This window comes from Pollicipes pollicipes, unplaced genomic scaffold (assembly GCF_011947565.3).
Source record: "Pollicipes pollicipes isolate AB1234 unplaced genomic scaffold, Ppol_2.1 Scaffold_5724;HRSCAF=6776_pilon_pilon_pilon, whole genome shotgun sequence".
In the NCBI taxonomy this organism is placed as follows: Eukaryota; Metazoa; Arthropoda; class Thecostraca; order Pollicipedomorpha; family Pollicipedidae; genus Pollicipes; species Pollicipes pollicipes.
Window position 1 is genome coordinate 12,796,135 of NW_023596746.1, and position 24,761 is coordinate 12,820,895.

Consider the following 24,761-nt stretch of genomic DNA (forward strand, 5'->3'; position numbering starts at 1 on the left):
CAAAACGTGCAAACGTGTGGGAGAGAGCAAACTCCATCATTGAGCGCCTGACGCGTGATACGCGCGCCATATGATTTTGCATGGCGCATGCTTTCGTGTCATTTCCGGGTCGCTCCGACCAGCCGTTGTGGAGATACCAGTGCAGGATGGCATCGTCGGTCGGGGACAATACATTACTGCGGCAAGTCCAAGTGGTCAAACGGCCGTTCGGCCTTGAATAACCGCCGGCGACGGCCGAGGGACGGGACAGCAGAGTTTCGTCGAGGCGTAGAAACCTTTCAGTCGGGGCTCGTTTGCGAGTGAGGCATTGCACATTATGACCAAAAAAGGAGGAAGAGAGGCCAAACCTGCAGAATTCTGTGCCTGGTTCGGTGAAGGCGAACTTGGTTGAATTGAGCGTGATTGCTGATGACGGCTTGTAGGTGGCTTGGGTAGTTCCTCTCGTACACCAGAATGCCGCCCGCGGTTTTGAGTGCATGTGGGATATCACCCAGAGCGTGACTTCCTTGCCTGTTGTTCCCCGCCGGACGTGATCAATTCCATGACGGCGCGACAAAAGTTGTGTCCCTGCATGGAGTAATACATTAAGTCAGATCCTGGTTTCCTTCGGCGAGGGGAAGCTGGAAGTATTCAAACCTTGCATCCATCTTCATGCAAAAGTTGGAGTGGATTTCCACCTCTGAGACGGCTTCGTGAGGTGTTCTTGTTGGGTAATCGGTTTTTTTCTGAGAAAAAAATCGATTCAGACGGGTGAGGTCCACACAAGGCCGAACCTCGGAGGACACACTGAGCTCGGCAGACGTCAGACATCTGGCAGAAATCAGAGAAGTCAGCGATTTCTTTGAAACTGATGACAAATTCATCGAAACATTCGTCTTGATGATTTGTGATGAACTGTGATCGCGATGATATTTTCATCGACGCGGATAAGCAAGACTTTAAGACATGTGAAAGTTCTCTTTTTTGTTTCTGAAACAAACACCAAACTGTGACATAACGGGGCAAGCATACTAGTAAGCGGAGCCATAATGCAGCACATCTGGATGTGCAGCAAACTTACCAGCACATATCGCTTCACAAACCGAAAACCAAATTGCCATCATGTGTTTCGAGTCATATGAATTATGTTAACTACGCACACATCTAATTGTTTTAGCAATTTCCTTCGTTTGTCTGATTCGGCATTATCTGACCTGGAATGACGCAGCACGAAAACCGCAGCTAATTTATTCCATGGATGTTATATTATGGTGACAGGGAAGTTACAAAGAAGGAAACATATCTGTTTTAACAGAGCTGTTCCCATTGTCGCCGCTGTTGAAGCAGACTTCTAATAGCGCACGTCAAACCCAGCGCCACTTGCCGCGTTATCTGGCATCCAGAGCAAACGAGTCCAAAATAACTCCATTAGCGACCACACAACGAGGCGGCGCCACTTGTTGGCAAGCCTTTCCACTGCAGCAGCCGTTGACGCAATTCTGTTGCCATGTATGCCGTACGCAGACGTAACGGTTGTGCACGCAACATGCATATTTCCCGTCTTTGAATATATCTGTCTTCGAAGTATCGGAGATAGGTATTATCCGAACGTTGCTTCTGCACCGCTTTCTCAATGGCGTCAACGACGTGGTGCTTTTGATCAGCTGTGTCACTGATTGATTGCAAAACCGACTTGGAGTCGGAGCAGATAATCATGTAAGTGCGCTTTTCCCGCAATTCAATCGTAGCTGTAATTAGAATGGTCATAGCTCCGGCTTTGAAAATGGATGTTTTGTCTCGGAGACTATTGAAAAGCTCAACGCCTGCCACGTGCAGTTCATGCCTTCCTTGTGGATGCGTTTTGACCCGTGACCCGTTTGCATGCGGTGTAATGCACGATGCTTGCTAAACGCGGCTTGAAGTTCTGTGGGCGTTCCGTTACTTTTCGTTTCAGGCAGAAGGTAACCTTCATTTTGAACACCCTGCTGACAGAAGGGCTCAGTTTCATGATCTGGAGCCGTGTTTGGTAGTGCCAGATTGAGATTTGCGAGAGCCGTTTCAAGCTGCAGGCTTAAGGACGGCTTTTGCGCGTTGTTCCGCCCATTCGGCAAGACGGTTCGGACCCTGAGCAGCCAGAAAAAAAAATGTCTGCGTCTGAATAATTGCCTGGGGGTTCAAATGGTCCCTGAATGGTTAGACAGGCCCGCTAACCCGCGCCCTGCCGGCGAGAGTTGACTTCCCCTTACGCTTTTCGGACACAGCTCAGTAAAGAACGCTTGCACCAACACCATTTTTTCCGTGCCTCTTGTTCTATCAATTTGATATACTTTTTAGCAAATCAAAGCTGTCATCTACCAAGGTCAGTGACATAGGTCAGGTAAAAGAGATCAACCCTAAACAACTTTGGCCACATATCACTTTGTTGCATATTATTTGACATTCTTCAAACATGCTATAGTAATTAAACGTGATAGTACCTACAGGTTTCATTTTTCAGACTTCTCGAAAATGGCAAGGCGAGTGACCTGAAGTGGGGTCAATTTCTATGTCTTCAAATAATGCAACTTTGTGAGTGTTTTTGTGCAGTTTTTGTGTTTGTATACGACAAACAGAGCTCTAATTCACATACGCAGCCATCATGTGATCAGAGAGTACACGGTATTGGCCTAGGTCTTTTCAGGGTAGTGTTCACCCGGAAATCTCATGCTGTTCTCAGAACCGAGCACCAAAAACGTCATGAAATAAATTTAAGCACGTGCGTTTGCAATCTTCACGTGCGAGCACACCAGCGCCGGCGTTGCAGTCTGCACAAGCCACACCCGGCCCCCCGTTCGGGGGAGGGGGGGGGGAGGCGCAATCCTGCCTCAGATATGGCCGGCGGTCGACCGGCGCGTGTGGCCCGCGGGCGGCCCACGTGTGGCGCCGCGGACATCCGGTTTACCGCGCCGAGCCCGCAGCTTCGCTCGTGCGAGAATGTGATGGGCCGTGATGGTTGTGATGGCGCGTGATGGGGATAACTAAGCTCCAGAGCTTCGTGTAGATCAGGTGAGCAATCCCTTTGCACAATGTGTCCTTGATTGTCAAATTCACAAAGTCCAAAGCTACATATCGATATATTCTGAAATCATTGCACACATCCTTCTCACGATTTAGTCCCATCACCGATCTCATGAATTCAGTTCGTGTCCTGACTTGGCCTATATGCATCGTGGCTATTGAGTATTTACATCGGTCAGTGCATAGCCGTCCATACGGCTGCTGGTCGCACGGAAACACCGCCCTCGTTTGGCACAATCACAATACTCGGAGCTACACGACAATCACGCACGTATTATGTTCTCTTACTTACGGAGCATTGCTCCGTTTTCTGACTTCAGAGGTATGTACAAATCGACTCGCATCATTCTACATGTAGTCTACAGCTAACAATTCCTGTCATTCCGCTGAGGAGAAGGGGACAGCACTCTTGAGCAAGTATTTCACAAGCACCGCAAGTTCAGAGTGCGAATCAATGTGGGCTCGTCAACGGACATTCCAACACAATAGGAATACAGAATAACGATAACAACTTAAAGCGAACAGGAGTGGGACGTGCACACCGTTCCCCTTCCTCCCTGTTTGACCTTTTTCGCGCCGGCAAACGCCGCGGCACCTCGGCCGGGCTGCGCGACTCACACACGTCAATAAATAGTGCGCCGGTAGATGTCAGGCCGATCGGGCCGGCAGGTGGCGCTGGCCTCACCGCAGACCACGCCGGCTACCGGTGGCTGATGGCGGTCTGGAGCCGCGCCCTGACGCGTGGATCTGCGGGAAGTCGTCCGCCAGGCTGAACTCGGACTGGGCGTCCGAGTCCTGCAACGAGACGGAGCGTCAGCCGCCGGCCCGCCGTCCGCTTGTCGTGGTGTGAGCAGCTGCGGCATGGCCAGCCAGGTGCGCGAGGCGGCATCGGCTGGATGCTGTACTCAGTGTTACAGAATATGTTGCTCACAGCCTGCTGTCTTATTAATCATCATACGCAAACAATCACACTATGGTGATTTCTTAGATGCTGGCGAGATTTCTAAAAAATGTGGTCCAAAGGGAGTGAAACACCGCCTCGCATTCCAGATCACCTCAAAAGTAATATTGCCGACCTTGCAGCGGTATCAGGTCTTTCACGTGCATGGATCAAGTGATGCAAACTTAAACATCGATCTCATTCACTTAATATATTCAGAGTGGTGTTTGCACATACCGCCGCGGGCCGGAACAGCTGCGTTTCCGGCATGACGAAGGTGGATGCTGCATCCCGCTCCGCCATAGTGTGATGATCCTGGCAAGGAAATCGTATTTTGTAATTGATAATCATCGACAGTATATGGTATTTCAACCCCGCCACCAGGAGGGCTCCCAGATTCATCAGTGTGAGTGTGATCACACTCGTGGGTACAACGGCTTCGCGAACGACCGAACGAACGAAGCCGCGAGTCGCTTCATTCGTGGCGCAGAGGCCTGTATGGATGGATCAACACCACGCGATGGATCAACACCACGCGATGGATCAACACTATGTGATGGATCAACACCACGCTGGTTGCATCAATGGTAGTCAGAACAGCTAACATCACCACGTGACTGGAGACCACTCAGCATCTACCAGCTGCTATCTGAGCTCGCACGGCACCGATGTGCGTCGTCACGACGCCTGACTGGTGACGCTGATTGGGACACTCTTGTATGTGAACATATTGGAGCTGAGCGCTCTGGAGCTCAGCCCGACCGGTGAGGCCGAGTGGGACACTCACGTATGTGAACATATTGGAGCTGAGCGCTCTGAGGCTCAGCCTGACTGGTGACGCTGAGTGGAACACTCACGTATGTGAACATATTGGAGCTGAGCGCTCTGGAGCTCAGCCGACTGCACTGCGTGCCGAAGCCCCGCATGCTGCGAACGCTTGGCCGGATCGTCGTCTCGTCAAACGATCGAGCCTCCGACATCGTCCTGCGGGAAATCGGGACGGCGTCAGGAAACGAGCCTGCAGGCGACCTCTCGGCATGTCGACTTGCTGATGCGGACATCCGCGGTATGAAAATAGCAGTAGCCTAGAATATCGCGGAACATGAATTAGCACGTCGCTTTCCAATACTTGTGAGCGTCGCTCTCTGATATTGGCCCAGAAAAATCAAATCGCGTATAGAGAACTGGACAGAGCGAGCGCAGAACATCGCACTGCGCGGTGTCGCCGGGCCGGCGGGGTCTCCTGCGCCACGCCGACCAGCTGACCTCTCGCGGAAGAAGTTGTGAGAGCCGTAGTCGGCCGGGTCTGCCAGCGAGTCGGCCCCGCGCTGACTGAGGTTGTCCGAGCTGCGACTCCGCCCGGTCGGGTGGTGGCTGACCTCTTCCCGGCGGCCGCGGCGGCCGCTGCTCACGCTGCGTGCCGTGCGCTGCGATGTGAAGGTGCCGGCTCGCGGCCGGCCGCGCGGCCCCGGCTCCAGCACGCTCAGGAGCCGGCTCTGCGGGCCGCCACAAACAGGCGGTCAGGTGCTGGTTGAGCAACACGGGCAAGGACTGGATTGGGAGAGACACGGCCTTAGCGATGCTTGCCGCAGAGTGTGCCTTGCAACAAATAGAGAGTGAGAAAGTGCGCTGTGCAAGTGTGAAATCCCATCCCGTTAGAATTATGAAATTTGGAAACCAGATAAGTGTTAGCTCCTCCATGAAGACTAGACGAATGCCCCTCTCCCCCCCTCCCCCCCAACAACGTGCAACATTGTCCTCTAACATCAGAAGCCCGGCAGAACCCGTTCCCAGCGACTCTCCACCATCGGCCGTCTGTGGCACCCGAGCCCGTCGGCCGCGTCGCCGCTCACCTGCGTGCTGCGCAGGTCGGCAGAGCCGTCGGCGCCGACCCGCACCGCCGACGAGCCGGCGCTAGCCGGCCGCGGGTGCTTGTGCTTGGCACGCGGGATGAAGACGGCCGGCCGCACGCCCGTGCTCGCCATGCTGCGGTCCTCTTGGAAGCTGGGGTTGGTGCGGCCCGAGCGCCGGCTCCGGCCACCCATGGAGGGCGGCGGCGCCGGCGCCGGTGCCCGCCTCGCGCCGGCCGGCGCCGGGACCTGCCCGCAGGTAACGGCCGTGAAAGAGGCGCACGACAGGGAAGCGTGCAGACTACCGGGGCGGAGGTGACCGGCTGGGAAGTGGCCAGAGCAGCCGTGACAGAGGTGATCTAGTGGTTCTGAAGCCAATGAATTTATGAGATATTACATAAAGGAGCAATAGGAACAGCTCAAGCATTCGCCTGCTGTAACAGCATAAGTTAGGTTCAGCAAATGCTTCTGGCACCTGGCTGAGGCCCGTGAGCGTCCCCTCAATCCCCGCCAGCCCGTGCGGTAATCAGCCGACCCGGACGGCGCGTCTGACGTACCCGACGAGGCGGGCTGGCGGCGCTGGTGTCGCTGCTGCTGTCCAGCATGGCTCGTCGCTCGATGACCGGGTTGTGCAGACTGGTGCCGCGGTGTCGCAGGAAGCCGGCCGGACCGGTGAACACTGGCGGAACAGGTGCAATCAGCGGTTACAGCTGGCGTCAGCTGCAGGCCGCGCACAGCAGCAGCACTGATCCTCGACGGAGGTTCTCCGCGATGTCCGCGGCAAAGGCTTTGATTGCCTACACTGTGAGGTCTAAGCTGTTTTACAGTGGAATACCGTCGAGCCCCCTGATGTTCCCTGTTAGGAATTTCCGTGGCATGCGAGAGCCGCGCTGATATTAGCAACACGTTCAAGATGACGCCACACCAGGCCCTAGCTACACAGCATTTTCAGAAGATTAGCCGGTTGTTTCTCCGCGTGGCACCCTCTGCCGCTATCGCTCCGGAGTCCCCCACTTACCGAGTGGTGGCGCCACGTGACTGCGCCCCTTGCGGCGGCAGCAGAGGAAGCAGCACGCGCACAGCATGAGCGCGAGCACAGCGCCCACGGTGACGAGCGCGATGAGGAGCACACGCAGGTTGATCTGGCATCGGTTGCCGGCGTACCAGCGGTGGCAACGGCAGCCGGTGGCGCCATCATCCCGAGTGTAACACTCGCCGCTGTAGCTGCACTCCTTGCAGCCGGCCGACTCAGCTGCGGACGCGGGAGGGCGGTCACAGGGGGACACACGGCGAGGGGGAATCACGGGAGGGACGCACGGCGAGGAGAGTCAAGGGAGGGACGCACGGTGAGGGGGAGTCACGGGGGAGACGCACGGTGAGGGGGAGTCAAGGGATGGACACACGGCGGGAGGCATGGAGAGGAATGGTCATGGGCGGACTGCTGAGGACGGCAGGCGGCCAGCAGCGAGCCGTGCTGCCGAACATCCGTCAGCCCAGTTCAGACACGAACATGATCATGACCCCTGGGTTGTAACTATTGGAAGCTGTCCTGGGTCAACTCAAGATGTTGCGCCATGACTCGTGGACAACGGTCATAGCACGCCTGAGTGTCAACTGACAGACTTTCCATCGCGTCCTGTAAACGGACCTGAGCAGGCTCGACCTGGCGATTCGTTGACGTTCATGTCGACCATGCCGTCCTTGCAGCTGCAGGTGAACGTGCCCACCAGGTTGTAGCAGAAGGCGTAGGCGTGGCAGTCGTTGTAGTCGGCCTCCTGGCACTCGTCAAAGTCTGCGAGTGCGTCAACGCAGCGTTACTGGGCTGACTGGCCAGTGTTACTAGTGATGGGCATGGCTCCGAGCCGGAGAGACAGTACCACTAGTGATGGGCATGGCTCCGAGCCGGAGAGACAGTGCCACTAGTGATGGGCATGGCTCCGAGCCGGAGAGACAGTGCCACTAGTGATGGGCATGGCTCCGAGCCGGAGAGGCAGTGTTATTAGTGATGGGCACGGCTCCGAACCGTAGACAAGTCATCGAGCTCGTCATTAAGCAAGGCATTCTTTTCGGGTATCTATCGTTGTTTTATGAGGGCGAAGAAACAAAAATTTTAGAAGACAACTCATGCTGTCGACGCGATGCGCGTTTTTGTGTGTTGCTGATAATTGCTCGGAAGATCAACGGCATAATAAGCATGCAAGCCGCTATGGCTTTTGCTTGCCAATTATCATCTTCCCCGACTGAGCTATACTTCATCCCACGTTCCCACAAAACGTGCTTCAAATGTTCAGATGGACTTGTAACGCAGAGCTGGCTCTCCACAGCCATAAAGTCAGAGCGTCTTACCCTCTCCCCCCCCCCTCCCCCCTTCAGTCGTCTGTCCGCGCCGGGAGCTCACCAAGCGCTGTGATGGCGTCCGTGTGCCTGGACACGACCACCTGCTGGCCGCCCAGTGAGTAGTTGGTGCTGCGGAGCGCCTCCTGTACCGTGTCCTGCAGCACGGCCTTGTCCAGCGACTGCTTCTCTCGGTCCGACACCTAGCGAACAGAGAATTGAGCGTGAAACTCCATGACTCACTGCGTGCACCGGTGCACGGACGCAATGCAAAACCAGGTGCACAATGCAGCGCGATTGCTTCTAGCGCCGAAACCCGTAGCTGGTAGCTGGTGTGCCTCACCTGTACCATGATCTCGGCCATCAGGCCGTCGAGGCGCGGTCTGCCGTGCTCTCCGGCGGCGCGCGTCGGCTTGAAGCCCATCAGCTGGGTGGTGTGCAGGCGGTCCGCGAGGGGAGTGGCGCCCAGCGCCTCGCCCAGACCGGCCTCGGTGAGTCGCGCCATCTGCCCGAACTCGCTCGAGTCGCGGTCGGCGAACGGCGGCCGGAAGGACAGCGGGATGTCGTTGACGCGGTCCAGCAGCACGTGCAGGCGGTAGGTGAGAGTCGCTGCGGCGGAGGAGGCTGTCAGTCCCGGGAGTGACCCGACTCAGTTTGCGCGGTGCAGGGCGCGACGGAGGGGCGCTTTAGCCATCACGAGCCAGTTGGGCAACAGACGAGGCGAGGAAGACGTTACCTTGGTGAGCATCCTGCTGAGGAGACGCTTCTACCCACACCAGGCGTTTTAAGATGTTCATGTTGTGAAAGCAAGGTATACTTTTGGTACACGGCGCATTGTACATATAGTAAGAATGTCACTCCTAAAGAAACCTCAGGTTGAGGCCGTTGCCTCCCTATCCTCTTCATCGCCGCCTACGCCATGATCCCGTCACCAGTACCTGGCCGCCCTCAGCTCAGCTGTGCCGTCCACTCACGTTCGCAGGGATCCTGCTCGCGGGCGCGCGAGTAGCCGGGCCGGCAGGCGCAGCGGTACGCGCCGCCCACGCGCCGACACGTCTCGAAGATAGCCGGCAGGCACGGCCGCTCGCAGCGCGTGGCCACCGCCTCGCTCTGCTCCACCACGATCTGCTGGCCGACGCCTGGGCTGATGACCACCCGGTTCACCTCGTTGTCGTCGTCGACGCCCTTGCGTATGTCTCCGAGCTCGATCGAGTCGGGCACGTACACGCCAGCGATGGCGATCTGCTCCCGCTCCCGCTCCCGCTCCCGCGGCGGCTCCCGTGGCGGCTCCGGCGGCGGCGCGCGCGGCGCTGCGGGAGCCGGAAGGCGCGTCGCTGTTGACAGCAGCTGCACACGCGTGGGCGTGGCCGTGTTGAGTGTGTGGACCTGCGTGGACGTGCCGATCACCGTGGACACGATGGTGATGGGCGGCAGGGTGCTGGTGATAACCTTGGTGCTGGTCACCACGGAGCTCCCCTGAAAATCCGAACAGATGAGTCAGGGGAAAGCGAAAAAGACCACATAGGTAGATCAGCACTTGTTTTAAATTGCTTTTGGAACCTGTACCCTTTAAGAACACAACGGGCATACCGACATAAAGCATGCAGGGCAGCAACCTCCTGCATCAGCTGCCACATATCTAAGACGGACACGGTGACTCAAGAACCTTTCCGCTTTACTTAGTCTTAAAAACTCTCTCATGGGTCTCGGGACTGACAGCAGCCGTGCCCCGGACAACTTACCTCGAAGCGGATGTCGGTCTTGGTGGCGGTGACTGTGCGAGTGAACTGCTCGGTTCGCGTGATGTACTTGGTGACGGACTGCCGACCGGTGCCGTGCACAATCTCGGTGATGTCGTGCACGTTCTCCACGGGCAGCGGCGGCCGCGTGAACAGGCCGCCGAACACGGTCGACTCGCCGTGGATCACAGTTGCCGAGCTGCTGTGCTGGCTGGTGACGCGCGTGTCCGGCCTCAGCGTGCGCACGTCCGGCCCGAGGATCGACGTCGCCGAGCCGACGCGCACGCTCGGCGTGGTGGCGGCGGCGGACGCGGCGGCGGCGGCGGCGGCGGCGGAAGCGACGGCTGCGGCGGAGGCGGCGGTGGAGGAGGCGGCGGCGGCGGCGGCGGCGGCGGCGGCGGCGGCTGCGGCGGAGGAGGAGGAGGAAGAAGGTGAGGAGGAGGAGGAGGAGGAGGAGGCAGCGGCGGCAGCGGCGGCGCTGCTCAGCGACGCCAGCAGCGTCTGGCGGATGCGGTCGGCAAGCCGCGTCGGCCGCCGGCTCGACGTCAGTGACGGCGTGCGCGGCGTGGCGCGCGATGAAGTCGCCGCCACCGGCTCGAAGCTCGACGACACGATGAAGTTGATCTTGTCGTTCTCGTCGTCGCCGGAGATGCTGCCAGACGTCAGGTCCCCTCGCTGTGCCACCCGGACTCGCTCCGTCGAGGGCTCCAGCTCCAGGTCTACCACCGGGATGCTGGGCGACTCCGAGGGCGGCGCCTCCTCCGTCGGCTGGTACGTAAAGCCAGGCGCCGACGCCCGAGCCGGTGGTGGCGGTGGTGACTCGGACGATGCCGGTGGACTGGGTCTTGTCGTCAGCGGCGGGGCGGCAGCGGACGGGGCGGACGGCAGCAGCGGTGCGCGCGGCGGCGGTCGCGGCCGGTCGGTGTTGGGCGGGAAGCTGATGACCGCTGGCTGAGTGGTGATGGGCACCACGTTGGCGAACACGTTGGTGCCTACAATCCGGTTGTCGCCCTCCAGCGAGGCGATCGTGTGCAGCGTGGATGTCGACACGGGCCGCTGTGACCAGAACACCTGACCTGTCAGTGCGTTCTCGGCGTCCTGTGCGGTCTCCGCGCTCGGCGACGCCAGGGGCGGACGCAAGCCCTGGTCGGGCACGAACCCGGCGTCGGCGCTGTCGAAGTACGTCAGCTGTCCAGTGCCGAACGGACCCTGAACGCTGGCGGCGTAATCCTGGTCGTCGACGGTCTGTTGGTCGGCGAACTCGGCCTCCACGTAGGCGGGTGGCCGCCCTGCTGGCCGCACCGGCGGGGCGTCTGCTCGCCGCGTCTCCAGGAATTCCTGGCCAGCGAAGCCGGGCAGCGACGTCGCGCCGACCACGACAACGGGCCGGCGCGGCGGCACGGCCGTCAGCCGGTCCTGTGGGCTGGCCGCGCTCGGCCGCACAAACTGCGTCTCTGCGCCGCTCGTGATGGAGACGTGCACGCGTGTTGACGGCGCGCCGGCCGGCCGACCGAGCTCGGCGAGCACGCCGCCGCTTGGGAACGGCCTGCGCTCGGCGTCGCCGGGCCTGAAGCGTTCGATGTCGGGCCGCGGTGGTGCCAGGCCCGGCCGCGGCGGGCGCCGGCCGCCCGGCTGCCCGGCCGCCGGTCGCACGCGAATCTGGAACGGCTGGCCCGGCTGGTTCTCGATGCGCTGCAGCTGCACAAAGCCGTCAGCCGGCGGCGGCCGGCGGGGCGGCTGCTCGCGCTGACCCGGAAACACGGCGATGAAACCGTTGGGCCTCGCCACGTGCTGCTGCCGTCGGTTGGGTCGCACCGGCCGCGGCGGCCGGCGTGGCGCGTCGCCGCGGAACGGCGGCGCGCCGTCGCCTCGCAGCGGCTGCCCGGCCGGCCGGCGCGGTCGGTCGGCACGTCGCACGGGCACGCCCGAGCGCTGCGGCGGCGGCAGGCTCTCCTGCAGGCCCGGCGGCGGCCGCTGCGGCGCGCCGCCGTTGGGCACGCCGCGCAGCCGGATCATCTCGCCCTCGGGCCCCATGACGGCCAAGAAGCCACCACCGGGCGCGGCCGTCGCCAGTTGCTGGTTCCGTAGACTCGCCGCCACGCCACCGACCGGGATGAAGGCCGGGTTGCGCTGCTGCACGTGCACGGCCGGCGGCGGGCGCGAGTCGGGCGGCACGCCGGAAGAGCCGTCGCGCCGCACGGCCACCGGCAGCACGTTGCGGAAGAGGCCAGCAGCCGTGTCCACCATTGAGCTGAGGCCGCCCAGACCGGCTGCACCCAGCCCGCTCAGTCCCAGCAGGCTGCCGGCCAGGTTGCCTAGGCTGGCGGCCGTCGACTCGGACGAGTCGAGGCCGCCTGAGGGCGCCGCGGTCGTCGTGCTGGGCGTGACGGGGCTCACTGACGTGGTGGTCGACACCAGCGATGCGGCGCCGGTCGGCGTGTCGGCGGCCGCCGGCTGCGACTCAGCGGCCGCCGTCGTCGCCTCGTCGCCGGCCGGCTCCGAGGACGCGGTCACCGACTGCGCGGCGCTCTCGGGCGGTGACGGAGTCTCGGAGGGGGTTGTCGGTGTCGCCGGCGACGGCGTGGTCTTCACGCTCTGACTGGGCTCCTCCTGCGTCGTTGACGTCTGGTCGCTGTCTTCGCCGCCCAGCGGCGGCGCGGGCACCGGGCTGGCCACCACCGGAGAGGGCTGTGGCGGCGTCCCGCTTCGACTGGGTGTCGGCTGCGACTCAACGGGCGCCGCCACCGACTCCGCCGTCACCAGCGGCGTTAGCAGCGACGATGCGGTGGTGGACGTCGCCGCCGGCCCGACGAACGAGCTGCGCAGCGAGCTCAGGTGCCACGAGTCAAGTCGCGTCGTCACTTTCTCGGTCTGCAGGCGGGAGGTGACCTCTGTGCGCGTGCGCACCACGGTCGAGCTGCCCTCCAGCAGCGTGGTGTAGAAAGTGCTGGTCGTGTAGAACGTTTTGGTGGCCACCACGTGGATCTCGTCCTGCTCGCCGACCGGCAGCAAGCTGGGGTCGACGACTGGCGGCGGCCGGGCGGCGGGCCGCGGAGCCGGCGCCACCGTCGCCTGGATGACGGGCCTGGTTGCCGTCGGTCGCACGGCCGCTATGTAGGACGTCTCGACGGCCACGTCGCGGATGACGCTGGTGGTGCTGACCAGCACCTGCGTGCCCGACACGACGGCCGTGTCGAAGAGGGTCACTGTCGACAGGTACGTCTTGGTGTAGAGCAGCGAGCGGGAGGTCGGCGCGACGAGCGGCGGCGCGGCCGGAGCCTCCGTCACCACGATTTGCGTCACAACCTCCTGCGTGGAGGTCACGTGCTCGCGGTTGCCGCGCGTCGTCGTCCTGAAGTACGTGTAGGTGCTGAGATACGTCTCCGTTTGGAAGCGCGTCGAGGAGGGCGTGGTGACGGCGGCCGGTAACGTCAGCACGTTGGACACCGTCTCACGCGATGTCAACACCACCGATCGGTCGCCCTCCTTGAAGTGGTTCAGGAAGGTGAAGGTGGTGAAGTAGGTGTGCGTGCGGTAGAAACGCGAGTCGAAGCCCTCGGTGCCGCGCGTGCCCAGCTGAAACAGACAGGCCACGCTCCGCTAGTACAGGTTGTACGGCTCAGTTGTAGGATGTTTACTTGCTGGCTCAGCTTGTGTGCAGGTGGCATCGCCCAATATCGGGATAATCAACATGACGCCAAGGACGTTCCGTGCTACTGTATTAAGGAGTTAGGAAATCCGGCGATGCACTTAAAATGTTTTTAGAAAATACCCATTTATGATAGAGCAATAGCCAATGGCGGACCAAACTCCGCTGTATGAACCGGTGTCACCTGGACCCCAAGTAATGAGCTGTCGAGCTTGTGCGCCGGTGCAGGCATGACAATGCAGCACGCGCTCATCCCATGCAGTGTGGTGGATGCCACCGTTCTGTGCCCTAAAGGACACCTCTGCACTGGAGATAATGATGCACGCCTCCCATAATCGCGGCATGTGCCCAACGGAAAGCATCGACTCGGCGGTCAATTACAAAACGAGATGAGTGCACGAAAAATAACCCTTAAATGGGGGTTGCCAGATTGAAATAGTAGACCGCTCCAAGCCCACGCAAGCCATCAGTCCCTAGCACATTTTGTTGCGCACAGCATATAACAGAAGTGCACTTTTAGCACATATTCAGTATAGTGCATAATTTCTCCGACACAGAAAAGAGCTCTGACCCCGAAGTCTGTTCACAACCCGCTTGCCCGCTGCCGGACGACCGAATGCTGACCCTCTGACCCGCTGCCGGACGTCCGAATCCCGCTTGCCCGCTGCCGGACGACCGAATGCCAACCCGCTGACCCGCTGCCGGACGGCTGAATGCTAGCCCGCTTGCCCGCTGCCGGACGGCTGAATGCTAGCCCGCTTGCCCGCTGCCGGACGACCGAGTGCCGTCTCGCACAAAGGCCATAAATATATAGATTTTTCTCGGTAAAGGCCATCCGCCAGATGATCCTGGTCTCACGTACCGCCGAGCAAAAGTCGTCCCGGTCCGGGCAGTAGGTCAAATACCGGCGGCGTGCAACGGCGAGCGGGACCGGTTCCCGCCGCCGGGCTGGCAGAAAGCTGGTCCGCCGTCACTTCCGGGAGCCGCGTGGTCATACCAGCTCGGCCTCCCCATCCACCCACATATACATGTGGCCGGCCTGGTCAGCGAATGGCTGGTCCGTCGCCGCTTCCCGGGACCGCGCGGTCAAACCAACACGGCCTCCTCCCCTCCCCCCCCCACATCCACATGGGCCGACCTGACCAGCGGATGGCAGGTCCGTCGCCACTTCCTGAAGTCGTGTGGTCAAACCAGCACGGCCTCCTTGCCCTCCCTCCCCCCCCCCCCCCCATATGGGCCGGCTTGGTCAGTGGATGGCTGGTGCAACCAGCGGACGGCGGCGGTCAACGACCGAAACGCGGGCACGTGTCATGACTGAGCCGGCCGGCTGGGACACTCACAACGGCGCGCAGGGTCATATCCGTGGAGTGGGGGATGTAAAGCTGTTGGTCGTTGGGTTAGACTGGTCATACCCTGGTCAGTTATTGGGGGGGGGGGGGGTAGTTTCTGCAGTACATTGACCAGGGTTCTGCAGTACCTTGTGTGAGACAGACAAGGTAGCATCAGGAAATACTGTGTGGCAGATTCAAACCAGCCATTGTAACTCGCAGCACAAGCCGGCCTGGGAGCCTTGAGAAATCGTAACTTGCGATATCTCACTATCAGACGGCAATATATGATATCCATTCGAGATCCTCCACGTAAAACGGTCCGCGGCATCGATTGACGCAGCAGAGCACCGGGCTTGTATTCGCCTTCATATGATGAAGGCACTGGGTTTTATGTGTGATCATAAGGATACGTTTCTCCTAGGTGCGTGGTCCGTGACCACTTGCTGGCATGTAATATGTCGCAGCGAGCGTGTGGTGTGCGTGTTGTGTGTGTGTGTGTGTGTGTGTGTGTGTGTGTGTGTGCGTGCGTGCGTGCGTGCGTGCGTGCGTGCGTGCGTGCGTGCGTGCGTGCGTGCGTGCGTGCGTGCGTGCGTGCGTGCGTGCGTGCGTGCGTGCGTGCGTGCGTGCGTGTGTGTGTGTGTGTGTGTGTGTGTGTGTGTGTGTGTGTGTGTGTGTGTGTGTGTGTGTGTGTGTGTGTGTGTGTGTGTGTGTGTGTGTGTGTGTGTGTGTGTGTGTGTGTGTGTGTGTGTGTGTGTGTGCGTGTGTGTGTGTGTGTGTGTGTGTGTGTGTGTGTGTGTGTGTGTGTGTGTGTGTGTGTGTGTGTGTGTGTGTGTGTGTGTGTGTGTGTGTGTGTGTGTGTGTGTGTGTGTGTGTGTGTGTGTGTGTGTGTGTGTGTGTGTGTGTGTGTTGTGTATCTTCGCCCGAGCGCTGCGTGAGTGTCGTGAGCCGAGTCCAGGCCAGTTCCCAGGCAGGGCAGACTGCGCCTGAAATGGTGTCAACTGGCTGCAGGGGGCCCGCGCAGGAGGCCAGACCGCCGCTGCACAGCGACCACTCGGAACGGCGCTGGGTCAGCGCCGGTTTGGCATTCGCCCCGTGCAATGCCGACCCTCTACCAGGGCTCTGCAGTACCGACCCACCACCAGCGTGCGGCAGTGTCGACCTTCCGCCACCTCTGCGGGACCCTCATCTCGAAGCCTCACCGTAGTCATTCGCTGCGCCAGCATCGTCCAGCTCACTGGAACTCCATCATCGCACCCTGCGACGTCTACCAGCTCCGGCCCGGCGCGGCAAACCAATCGTTTTCACCGACGTCGGCCGGCGAGAGCTCATATGTAAATCAGCGCCCGGCGGGCGCTTTCGCATGCTGGCCGCGCCGAGCCGAGCTGGCCCCGTCGCCCCACCCTCCACACCTCGTGCATCGGGGTCGCGCCCGGGCCGGAGCCGGCGCCGGAGCCGGAGCCGGAGCCGTAGCCGGAACCGGAGCCGGAGCCGGCGCCGTGCGCGGCCCTTACCTGGGGCGCGGCCGCGAACCGGGCGGCCGCCGGCAGCTCGGTCACCACCAGAGCCTCGGTGCGGCGGCGGGTGTCGGTCACGAGCGAGCCGGCGCCGGCCCACCGGCTCGACAGCAGCGTCACCGTGGTTAGGTAGGTCTTTGTTAGGAGGGCGGCCGCGCCGCCGGCCGGCCGTAGCTAGAACAGGCCGCAGCCGGGTCAGGGCGCGGAGGCGGCTCACCCCGCAACCCAGCGGTTAGTGCGTTATCGGCGGTCAGTTAGCGCGCGACTGCACGGTGTCATGCCGTTTAGTTGGGTCGGGATTAGCGTGAGGCAGCGGCTGGGTTAATAAGCCGGACCGCACTAAGAAGCTTTACTGCAGCGAACTGGATAGCCAAGTAAGCCATGAACTGGGTCAGGTGGTTTCCGTGTTTGTTTCACGCCGACAAATGTTTTATTCCGAACATGTGGGCAGGAAGGGATGGAAGCGCGCAACTTGAGCAAGGTTGATTAACTCACCTAATTGCGGTCATGAGCACGAGATATATCAGAAGCAAAATTTTGTTCCGCGTTACAACTTGTTTTGAGATACGTTTGTGCGATCCACTGCTCTGGCTGCCTGTGCTCCCCGCAGGGAGTCATATCTGCCTCTAACCATTGGCACATTGGGCCACCGGGCGGCGGCCCGTGGATGATACCCGCCGCCGGTCATTTGACAACACTTGGTCGGCGCGGCCCGACCCAACCTATCGGCTTTTGATCACGGCTCGCACAGTCCAGCTTTGCCGGCGGGCCGTCCAGAAGTGGTGGCGATGTTGACCGGTGACAGTGCCCGAGTTGACGTGTGAGCGAGGTCAGGGCGTGACGGTCGCCAGCCTCCACGCGTCGCTAGCGCTTATGCAAGCTTTCCTGACGTTTATGACTCCGTTTCAGTCTGTTCGGTAAGTCGGTTTCGTTATATCTTACACCGTGTTTCACGGCCATCCATTGTAAAGTGTTTTGCCGACTTGTCTTCTCACCAGCTGTGCGTACCCACGCGTTGCCTCCAATCAACCGCGCTAAATCGCCAGTCGTGTTAGTGGCCGTCGCGGGGACAGCCCTGTCCAACGAATCTCACCGCATCTGAGTAGCCACACCGCGAGGACGCACCCTTGAACGGCGTGTCCGCTGGCAGCGGCGGCAGCGCCCGTGGGCGGCAGCCTCTCACCTCCGGGTCGGTCTCGGAGCTCGGAGACAGGGACATGACGTCACTCAGCGACACGGGAGGCAGCGTCAGCGTGCCCGAGTTCAGCACCACCTGGCCGTTGCTGACCACCTGCTCGGGCGGCAGCTTCCCCTCTGCGGCGGCGGGAGACTCGGTTAGAGGCCTGAGCCGGACTCTGCTGCAGTTGGATCGGGGTAGGTGGCTCGAAAAAGCATGACCCGTGTGTGGTAAGAAAGCGCTGAGAGATGCATATTGGCCTAGACAATGCATGTTGCCAGAGGGTTGCATGCATGTAATCAAATGTTGTCGGTCGCCAGACCCACATCCGCGGATGATGCACATTTCCAACAAGGACTAGCCAAGGACCGCCTTCGGTGTTTGGCCAGAACTCGGCGGTGAACGGGTGGGGAGGGGGATGGGGAGATACCGAGAATCGAGCTCGAGGATTCACTGTCATTTCCTCATAGTGAATATGAACAAATGCAAATTTTTGAAACAGGGCAAAGTAAGCAAGACGAGCGCTAGAATTCAATATGCACGCTAACAATGAATTTGCATGACAAATCAAAGAGCCTTAACGGAAAAGCATCGACTAATAAATACTTATTACACATATCAATATGTATAAATTATTACGCAGTAATATTGATGGGTATTCACTCAACAACCACTCCATTTATGGTGCATCTAGTGTCACAATAATATATGGCTCTAACTTTGCTCTACTAACGACTTAAATCTAGAAAGCACCGCAGGTAACTCCATTACTTCAAATACCGTCCGTTTCCAACACATTTTGATGAAGCCTGTGAGTTTTGCAGATATACTTCCAAAACCATGGTGGAACGTCCAATGGGGGAATGCTTACATGCGATAGCCAATGAATGCTACAATGCTACAATGCGAGTGTCGGCCTGTGGCACGCGGGCAGATGAGAGAGGGAGGGGGGACGTGGAGGTAATCCATCGCAGTGCAGTATATAGGGGGGGGGGGGAGAGCAGAAGTTTAGCTGTGCGTCTCTTAAACCGGTGCGGAAGCTCTCACCTGCCACGAGCACCGGGACGCCATTCTCCATGAGTTTGGTGGCAATGCCCGGGACAACCACGGAGCCTGGAGTGGTCAGAACCTGGCCTGCGTCCTCAGGCGCTACATCTTGACTGACAGCTGGAACGAGGTCACGGGTCAGACGCCAGTCATCCTGTGCCATCCTCGGAGGGTGTCAGGTCAGCAAACAGGCGGTGTGAAAATCCCATCGGGGGATTTTGACAGCGCGCGGGCATCAGCACCGCAAACGGAACGGCGTAGCCGACTGTGCGGCTTCTGTCAGCCAGATATCTGGAGCAGTTAATTCGACGCGATTTTCTCGTGAAGTGGAACGCTTCCAGCCTCCCACGTGCCGCGTGTATCTGTCACAGCCATGATGTGGCAGTCGGGTGATGGAAGACGCAAGCATCTCGGTCACAGGTCGAGCGAGACCCGGGCCGCGCCCCTCAGCGGACAACGGAGCCGCGCTGCCGGCCGCGCGGCACGAGCGCTCTCGACGGTTTCTACATCGTGCCGAATCAGTCGGCGTCCACTCGGCCCGCGCGCAGGGCGGGCGGCGGCGCCTCCGCTGAATACTGATAGACGTGCGGCATCCTCCCACACGGCACTCTCCAGTCGCCGGGCCATGCTTAATTAGCCGGACTCGCGGCGCTGGCCGAGGAGAAATCGCCGCTGAATATATTTTCACCCGGAGCCATCCTGACGCAAGGCATCGCGTCCCTCTCACTGGCGATTACACGTCAGGGCCTGAATATATGGAGATCGCTCTGATCAGGCCCGAGGAGGGAGAAACCGCAGCACGAGCGGGGTGGCAGAAATACTCACCGGGTCGGCTGGAGATGCTGATAGGTCCCCGCTGATTTATCACTGAAATCACGGAAACAGTGGTACAAGTCGCTCTACATGGGTCGAAAATTTCCATCTCGTTTGAATAAACGTGCTAAAAATGGTGTCTCAATTTTGTTTTTAATTTAACCTTTTTGATCGCATTTTGACAGATGTTTTTTCAGCCAGAATTTATGCATGGCAATCCGCCTGAACTGGTATCACAACATGGCATTCCGCTTGAAATGGTATGGCATGACAATTTGCCTGAAATTGTACCACATGTAAAAATTACGTTGTAGGACAATTTCACAAATGACGCAAACATTGTTTCAATAACACCCATTGCCTAAGAGCAGCTGATCTGAATTATAAGCCACAGACATAAACATCACATCAATCAGCCGAAAGATTATGTGCCTTCCAGCATTACCAGGCAGTGCAAAATAGAAAAGCAACGCACACAGCGAGGGAAACGCAAGTGAAGGCAACGTGTTCAGATATTCAGAGCATGTGTGCACAGAAGACCAGCATCATGCAATCTCACCTGGGCTGGTGACGAGCTCTGCGAAGATCACCACCGTTCCCGAACTGGTCAGTGGTGTGACCGGCGATCGGGTCGGCGAGGGCAGGGGTCGAAGGCGGGAGGACCTAACAGACGAGGAGGCGAGAGAATGCCTTGTGCGGACCGAGGATGTGGCTGGGAAATCTTTGATCGGGTCTAGACCGTCTACCGATTCGTTGTCTGCGTCACCCAACGTTTCATGATTGCGAGTGTCTACAATAGGTGAATGAGGTGGTACCGTGGTTGTTGCGCTCTCTTCATCCTCACTCTCCCGGTCGAAAAGGCCAACGGGAGGCCTAGTTACACGACCCACATCATCTTCGCGATCTTCCACCTCCTCTGAGAATCTCAACACACCACTTCTGGGAACTGACGTTGCGCCATTTGAAACCGCTTTTTCGCGTGACGCTTCCAACAAATCACTCGAAACCGACACGACTGGGCGTCTGATGACTGAAGGCCGTGATGAGAACAGCAGTCTCTGGTCCCTGGTCGTCGTGACGGCGTCCGACGTCGGCCTTCCGGCTGCCGTGGATATCGCTGCGCCTCTGGACGACGTCGGTCCGCTCCGGGGTGCGGTGCTGAGGACGGGTCGGAGCGTGGGTGTGGCACGATCGGCGGTTTGCAGACCACTCGGGGGTGCGCCGGGGCGAGTCGGAGCGGCACTAGCCAGAGTCTGCCGCGTGGAGGTCAGTCGGATGACCGGGGGCGCCGGCCGCGCCGCCGGAGTGCGTGAAGATGTCGCGCTCTCGTCGAACAGCCACGGCGCGTCGGTGATCAGGTGGAGGTCTGAGGGCGCCAGCGTCGTCAGCGTTGAAGTCAATACAGGCAGCGTCAGAGTTTGGCGACCGCCGAGGATCTCCACAAGCGAGAACGTGCTGAATTTCCGGTACACCACGTTGCTTGGGAGCACGTCGTTGGGGGAGTCCTCTGCGGCGCTGGACGAAGCAATGTCGTCCGACTCGAAATCAAGGACGTCGTCATCGGCAGTCCCCTCAGTATCATCAATCGGGTACTCATCATCGATGTCTGCCGCACTTGATCTTTCTGTCGACGGCTCTGTTCTGGCCGTGGTGCTTGGTGTGCTGACTTGGCTGACGGATGGTCGCCGAGTCCTGCTTCTATCTCGCTCACGAGCCAGTCCAGGGAAGAACGGAATGCGCCTTGACGGAGGCCGTGCTGCCGTAGCAGGCGCCTGTGTTGTGGTGGTTGTGAATGACTTGGCTTCTTCCAGCTTTTCCCCATTGTCTTCGTCCCCTGATGGTCTGTCAGGACGCCCGCTGCCCTGCGCGGAGGGGGCGTTCTGGGGCCGGCTTGTCCCCAGCGCCCGAGAGCCACCCCGCCCGCTGCTCTCCGCGGAGGGGGCGTTCTGAGGCCGGCTTGTCCCCAGCGGCCGAGAGCCGGCGCGGGGCGGCTGCCGGCCTGCACCCAACCGCGAACGAGAGGGCACCACAGGTCTGCCTCTCCGACCGGCCGAGAATCTGTTGGCGAGACTGCCCCGGCCGGTCGTGGTCTGAGGAGGAGCTGTGGTGGGCGGCCGGCCTCTCGGACGACCGCTCGAGAAGATCGGCCGAGTTCGGAAACGTACCGGAGCAGCGTCTGACACTTCGGACTCGTCATCGGCGCTCTTGTCGCTATCGGCCCGGCCCACATCGTCGATGCTAACCGCGGGAGGACGCTGAGGCGGTCTTCGCCTACGTGTAGGTGGAGGCCGAGTAGGTCGTGAGCCTGGTCTGGAGGGTCTGGGTGCACTGAAGCGGAGCCCGGGTCTGGTCTGCTCCGAGGAGATAGTCGTAGTGGTCTCCTGCTTGGCGTCAGATTCGTCGGAGTCGTCAACTACTGCAGTGGCATCAGTGACGGTGGTGTCATCTTCTGGCCGGACAAGATCTTGCCTAGGACGTCCCGGACGGCGGAACCGACTCCGCCTGTCAGCCGATCCACGCCCTGTCGAGGCTTGTACCAGGCTAGAGACACCAGATTGTGTAGGTCTTTGGATGGGTCGACGGCGGCCGTTAAAGCCAGTGGCTCTTAGTCTGCCTTTAGCCCTTTCTGGGGCAGAGATCTGACTTTCACCTTCGGCCACAGCATCTGCAGCGTCATCTTCCGCATCAGAGGTTGGAGGAGAAGATGCCGGCGCTTCAGTCGTCCTCCTAGGAAGCAAACTAAGAGCGGTTCTCCTGGGAGAGGGCGTTGTTGTTACAAATCGTTCAGATGCCTCCTCGTCAGTAGAAGCTGACCCATCCCCCTCTATTCCACTGCGTGGAGAGCTGGTAGTGGTGGCAGGCAGCCTTCGTCTGAGGTTGACAACGCGACGACGACCCCCACGACGAGAAGGACGATCTGTCGATTCTTCCAAACCAGAAGTCTCAGAAACGTTAAGTGGTTCTTCCTTCACCCGCACGATTTTCTTTCGTTTTAGCTTTCGGATTCGTTTTCTCTGCACCCGACCTGGGACTCCGATCTCCTGTTCGTCCGCGACAGATGATTCGACTCTATTGTTGTCTCTCTCATCCCCGTTCACAAGAACACTCAACGCGTCCTCCGTTGTCGCTTGTTCTCTCTCGGTGGAGTCAGCAATCTCAGCTTGATCGTCCCGTTGCTGGGATAGAATCCTGGTCCTCGTGACCACCTGGCGTGACCTGCCGGCCGGCCTCGGTCTCCCGGGGCTCACTCGCAGCCGGCCGCCCTCCCGAGATGGAGAGGCTGCTGCTGCGCCTGGACTCGGAAGACGCTGCTCCGAGGTGGCTACGGTCGGCAAAGTCCCAAGGGAAGCCGTGGGGCGCAATCTAGTCCGCGTTCGCGTCACCCTTACCCGCTGTCTCCGCGTGGCATTAGCAGGAAGTCTGCCTCTGCCGCCATCAACGGCGGCATCATCATCACGCTGTGACGCGATGTCGGCGACAGTAGAGGTGGCTGGACGCACCACAGTGTTTGTTTGTGTCACCCTTGCCGTCGCTCGCGCTGAGGTCTGAGTCGAGGTGTTTTCTAGATCACCAACAACACTAGTTGGCCTGTCTTCACCCGGCACCAAGACCGTTCTAACTATCTTGCGTCTTCTTTTCAATCGTTGAGTGTTTCTGTCCACAGACGATGTGCTTACATTGATATCTCCTTCCTTTTTGCTGCGGTCCAAAGATGGAGAGGACCTATTTGATCCAGATGTCACTGCGACGCCTGAAACCTGTGGCGGCACATCCGACGCGGGGTCGGTGACGATTCTCCTGATCTTCTTCACTTTCCGTATGGCCGGCCCCTCTTCGGCGAGGTTGTCTTGCGGAAACTCGCTGCCGACACTACTGACACCCGTGATATCATTGCTAAATCCTAGACGCTCCTCTCCATTATCCTGAATTTTCCTCGCTGTCGGAACTTCCGCAGCTTTAATAGAGTCTGTCTCAGAGCTCCCTGGAGGGTCTCGGCTTCCTTCAGTTGTGGGCGCGGTGGATGTTGTCGGTGCTCTAGTTCTAGCGCGACCGCCACGCCTCCTGGAACCTATCCGAGATGAAGACACTCTAGACCGTGTCCGCGACACTTGGGACTGATTTCGGTCGACTTCGGAGTCAATTTCATTCGCATTGGAAACCTCTGCTTGGGCAGGCCTCTGTCTGCTTCCGGAGCCTCTTCTTCGTCCTGACAGTGTCGTGCGACGCCGTTCAGGGCGTCTTCTGGATGTGCCACGAGCCGTGGGTTTTACAGTTCTGGGACCAGGAACAGCGTTCTGGCCCTCCTCATCGGGCCGTTCTGCACTGGAAGAATCTGTGGTGGCGTCGATAACAGTGCTTGCAACAGAGGTACGAGAACGAGATCGGTTGCGAACGGAGGCCCTTGGGGGGCTGAACGATCGTGCAGCCGGGCGTGGCGTTGGTTTGATGTCTGACTCCTCTTCAGCATCATCAAGCTCCTTCAGCCCTGCTTCGTCAGTGGTGTCAGCAGAGTCGGGCCTCGTGGAGGTGGTGGTAGATGATTGCTGTGCCAGAACGCGAGTGCGAACCCGAACTCGACGACGTCCTGTTGTGACACGTTCAGCTACTGGCTCAGGGAGTTCTGAGATGGTGGCATCACCGCCATCGCGTAAATCAGAGGACTTCCTTAGGCTCGCTGATGTTTGGGAGCGAGCTGTGTTTGAGCTAGTCTGTGTTGAGCTTACGGATCGTGCGCGAGAGAAACCCCTCCTTCTGTTGCCTAAAGTAGAGAGCGGTGTGGATACATTCGAAGACGCTGCTGTTTCATTTTTGTTTTCGTGGCTCTCATCTGTTTCTTTTGGCGTAGCTTCATTCTCTGTAAGGTCAGTCTTCTTTGATGCAGCAATGTTGCCAACCACGCGGGTGCGGACGCGTACTCTGCGCCCTCTTGTTCCCGTCTCCCGCGAAGATGCAGCTGCATCTTTTTTAACTTTCTTATTGGCAGATATATCGACATCTTCGGGTTCGTCGTCCAGTAAATTTTCGGCATAACTAGGCTCAACTCCATCTGTAGAAGCCGCTGTTGCTGACGTTGGTAAGGTTCTATTGGGATCTTCTTCGGCCTTGTCTAGAAGGCGAAGGGCGGATGGTTGTTGAGCGCTCAGTCGAAACCGGTACAGTTGCGCTGGCTTTGATCGGGCGCCTTGGATCAGTTCCAGTGTGTGTCGCATTAGATTTGAATGGGCGTCTTTTCCGAACAACGACTCGTCTAACCACTGCTCCCGCAGAACGCGTTGGCACAGGTTGCACATCATCGCCCGCACCAGAGACCTCCTGTTGATCACCGGAGGT

General features: G+C 59.4%; 1 protein-coding gene across 1 annotated transcript in view; it reads right to left on the reverse strand.

Moving 5' to 3' along the window:
• Positions 1–3,073: 3,073 nt before the first annotated feature.
• The window catches only part of LOC119102686 (mucin-17-like), a 29,813-nt gene continuing 8,125 nt past the window's right edge, over positions 3,074–24,761 (reverse strand). Inside the window, 19 exon segments of the mRNA XM_037226144.1 lie at positions 3,074–3,831; positions 4,214–4,291; positions 4,834–4,960; positions 5,243–5,472; positions 5,830–6,075; positions 6,384–6,505; positions 6,845–7,078; positions 7,475–7,618; positions 8,225–8,363; positions 8,504–8,769; positions 9,135–9,636; positions 9,903–10,202; positions 10,491–10,667; positions 10,869–11,237; positions 11,874–13,475; positions 17,577–17,707; positions 18,618–18,737; positions 19,443–19,484; positions 19,990–24,760. Coding sequence (XP_037082039.1) covers positions 3,718–3,831; positions 4,214–4,291; positions 4,834–4,960; positions 5,243–5,472; positions 5,830–6,075; positions 6,384–6,505; positions 6,845–7,078; positions 7,475–7,618; positions 8,225–8,363; positions 8,504–8,769; positions 9,135–9,636; positions 9,903–10,202; positions 10,491–10,667; positions 10,869–11,237; positions 11,874–13,475; positions 17,577–17,707; positions 18,618–18,737; positions 19,443–19,484; positions 19,990–24,760 — 9,714 coding nt within the window. The 3' untranslated portion in view covers positions 3,074–3,717.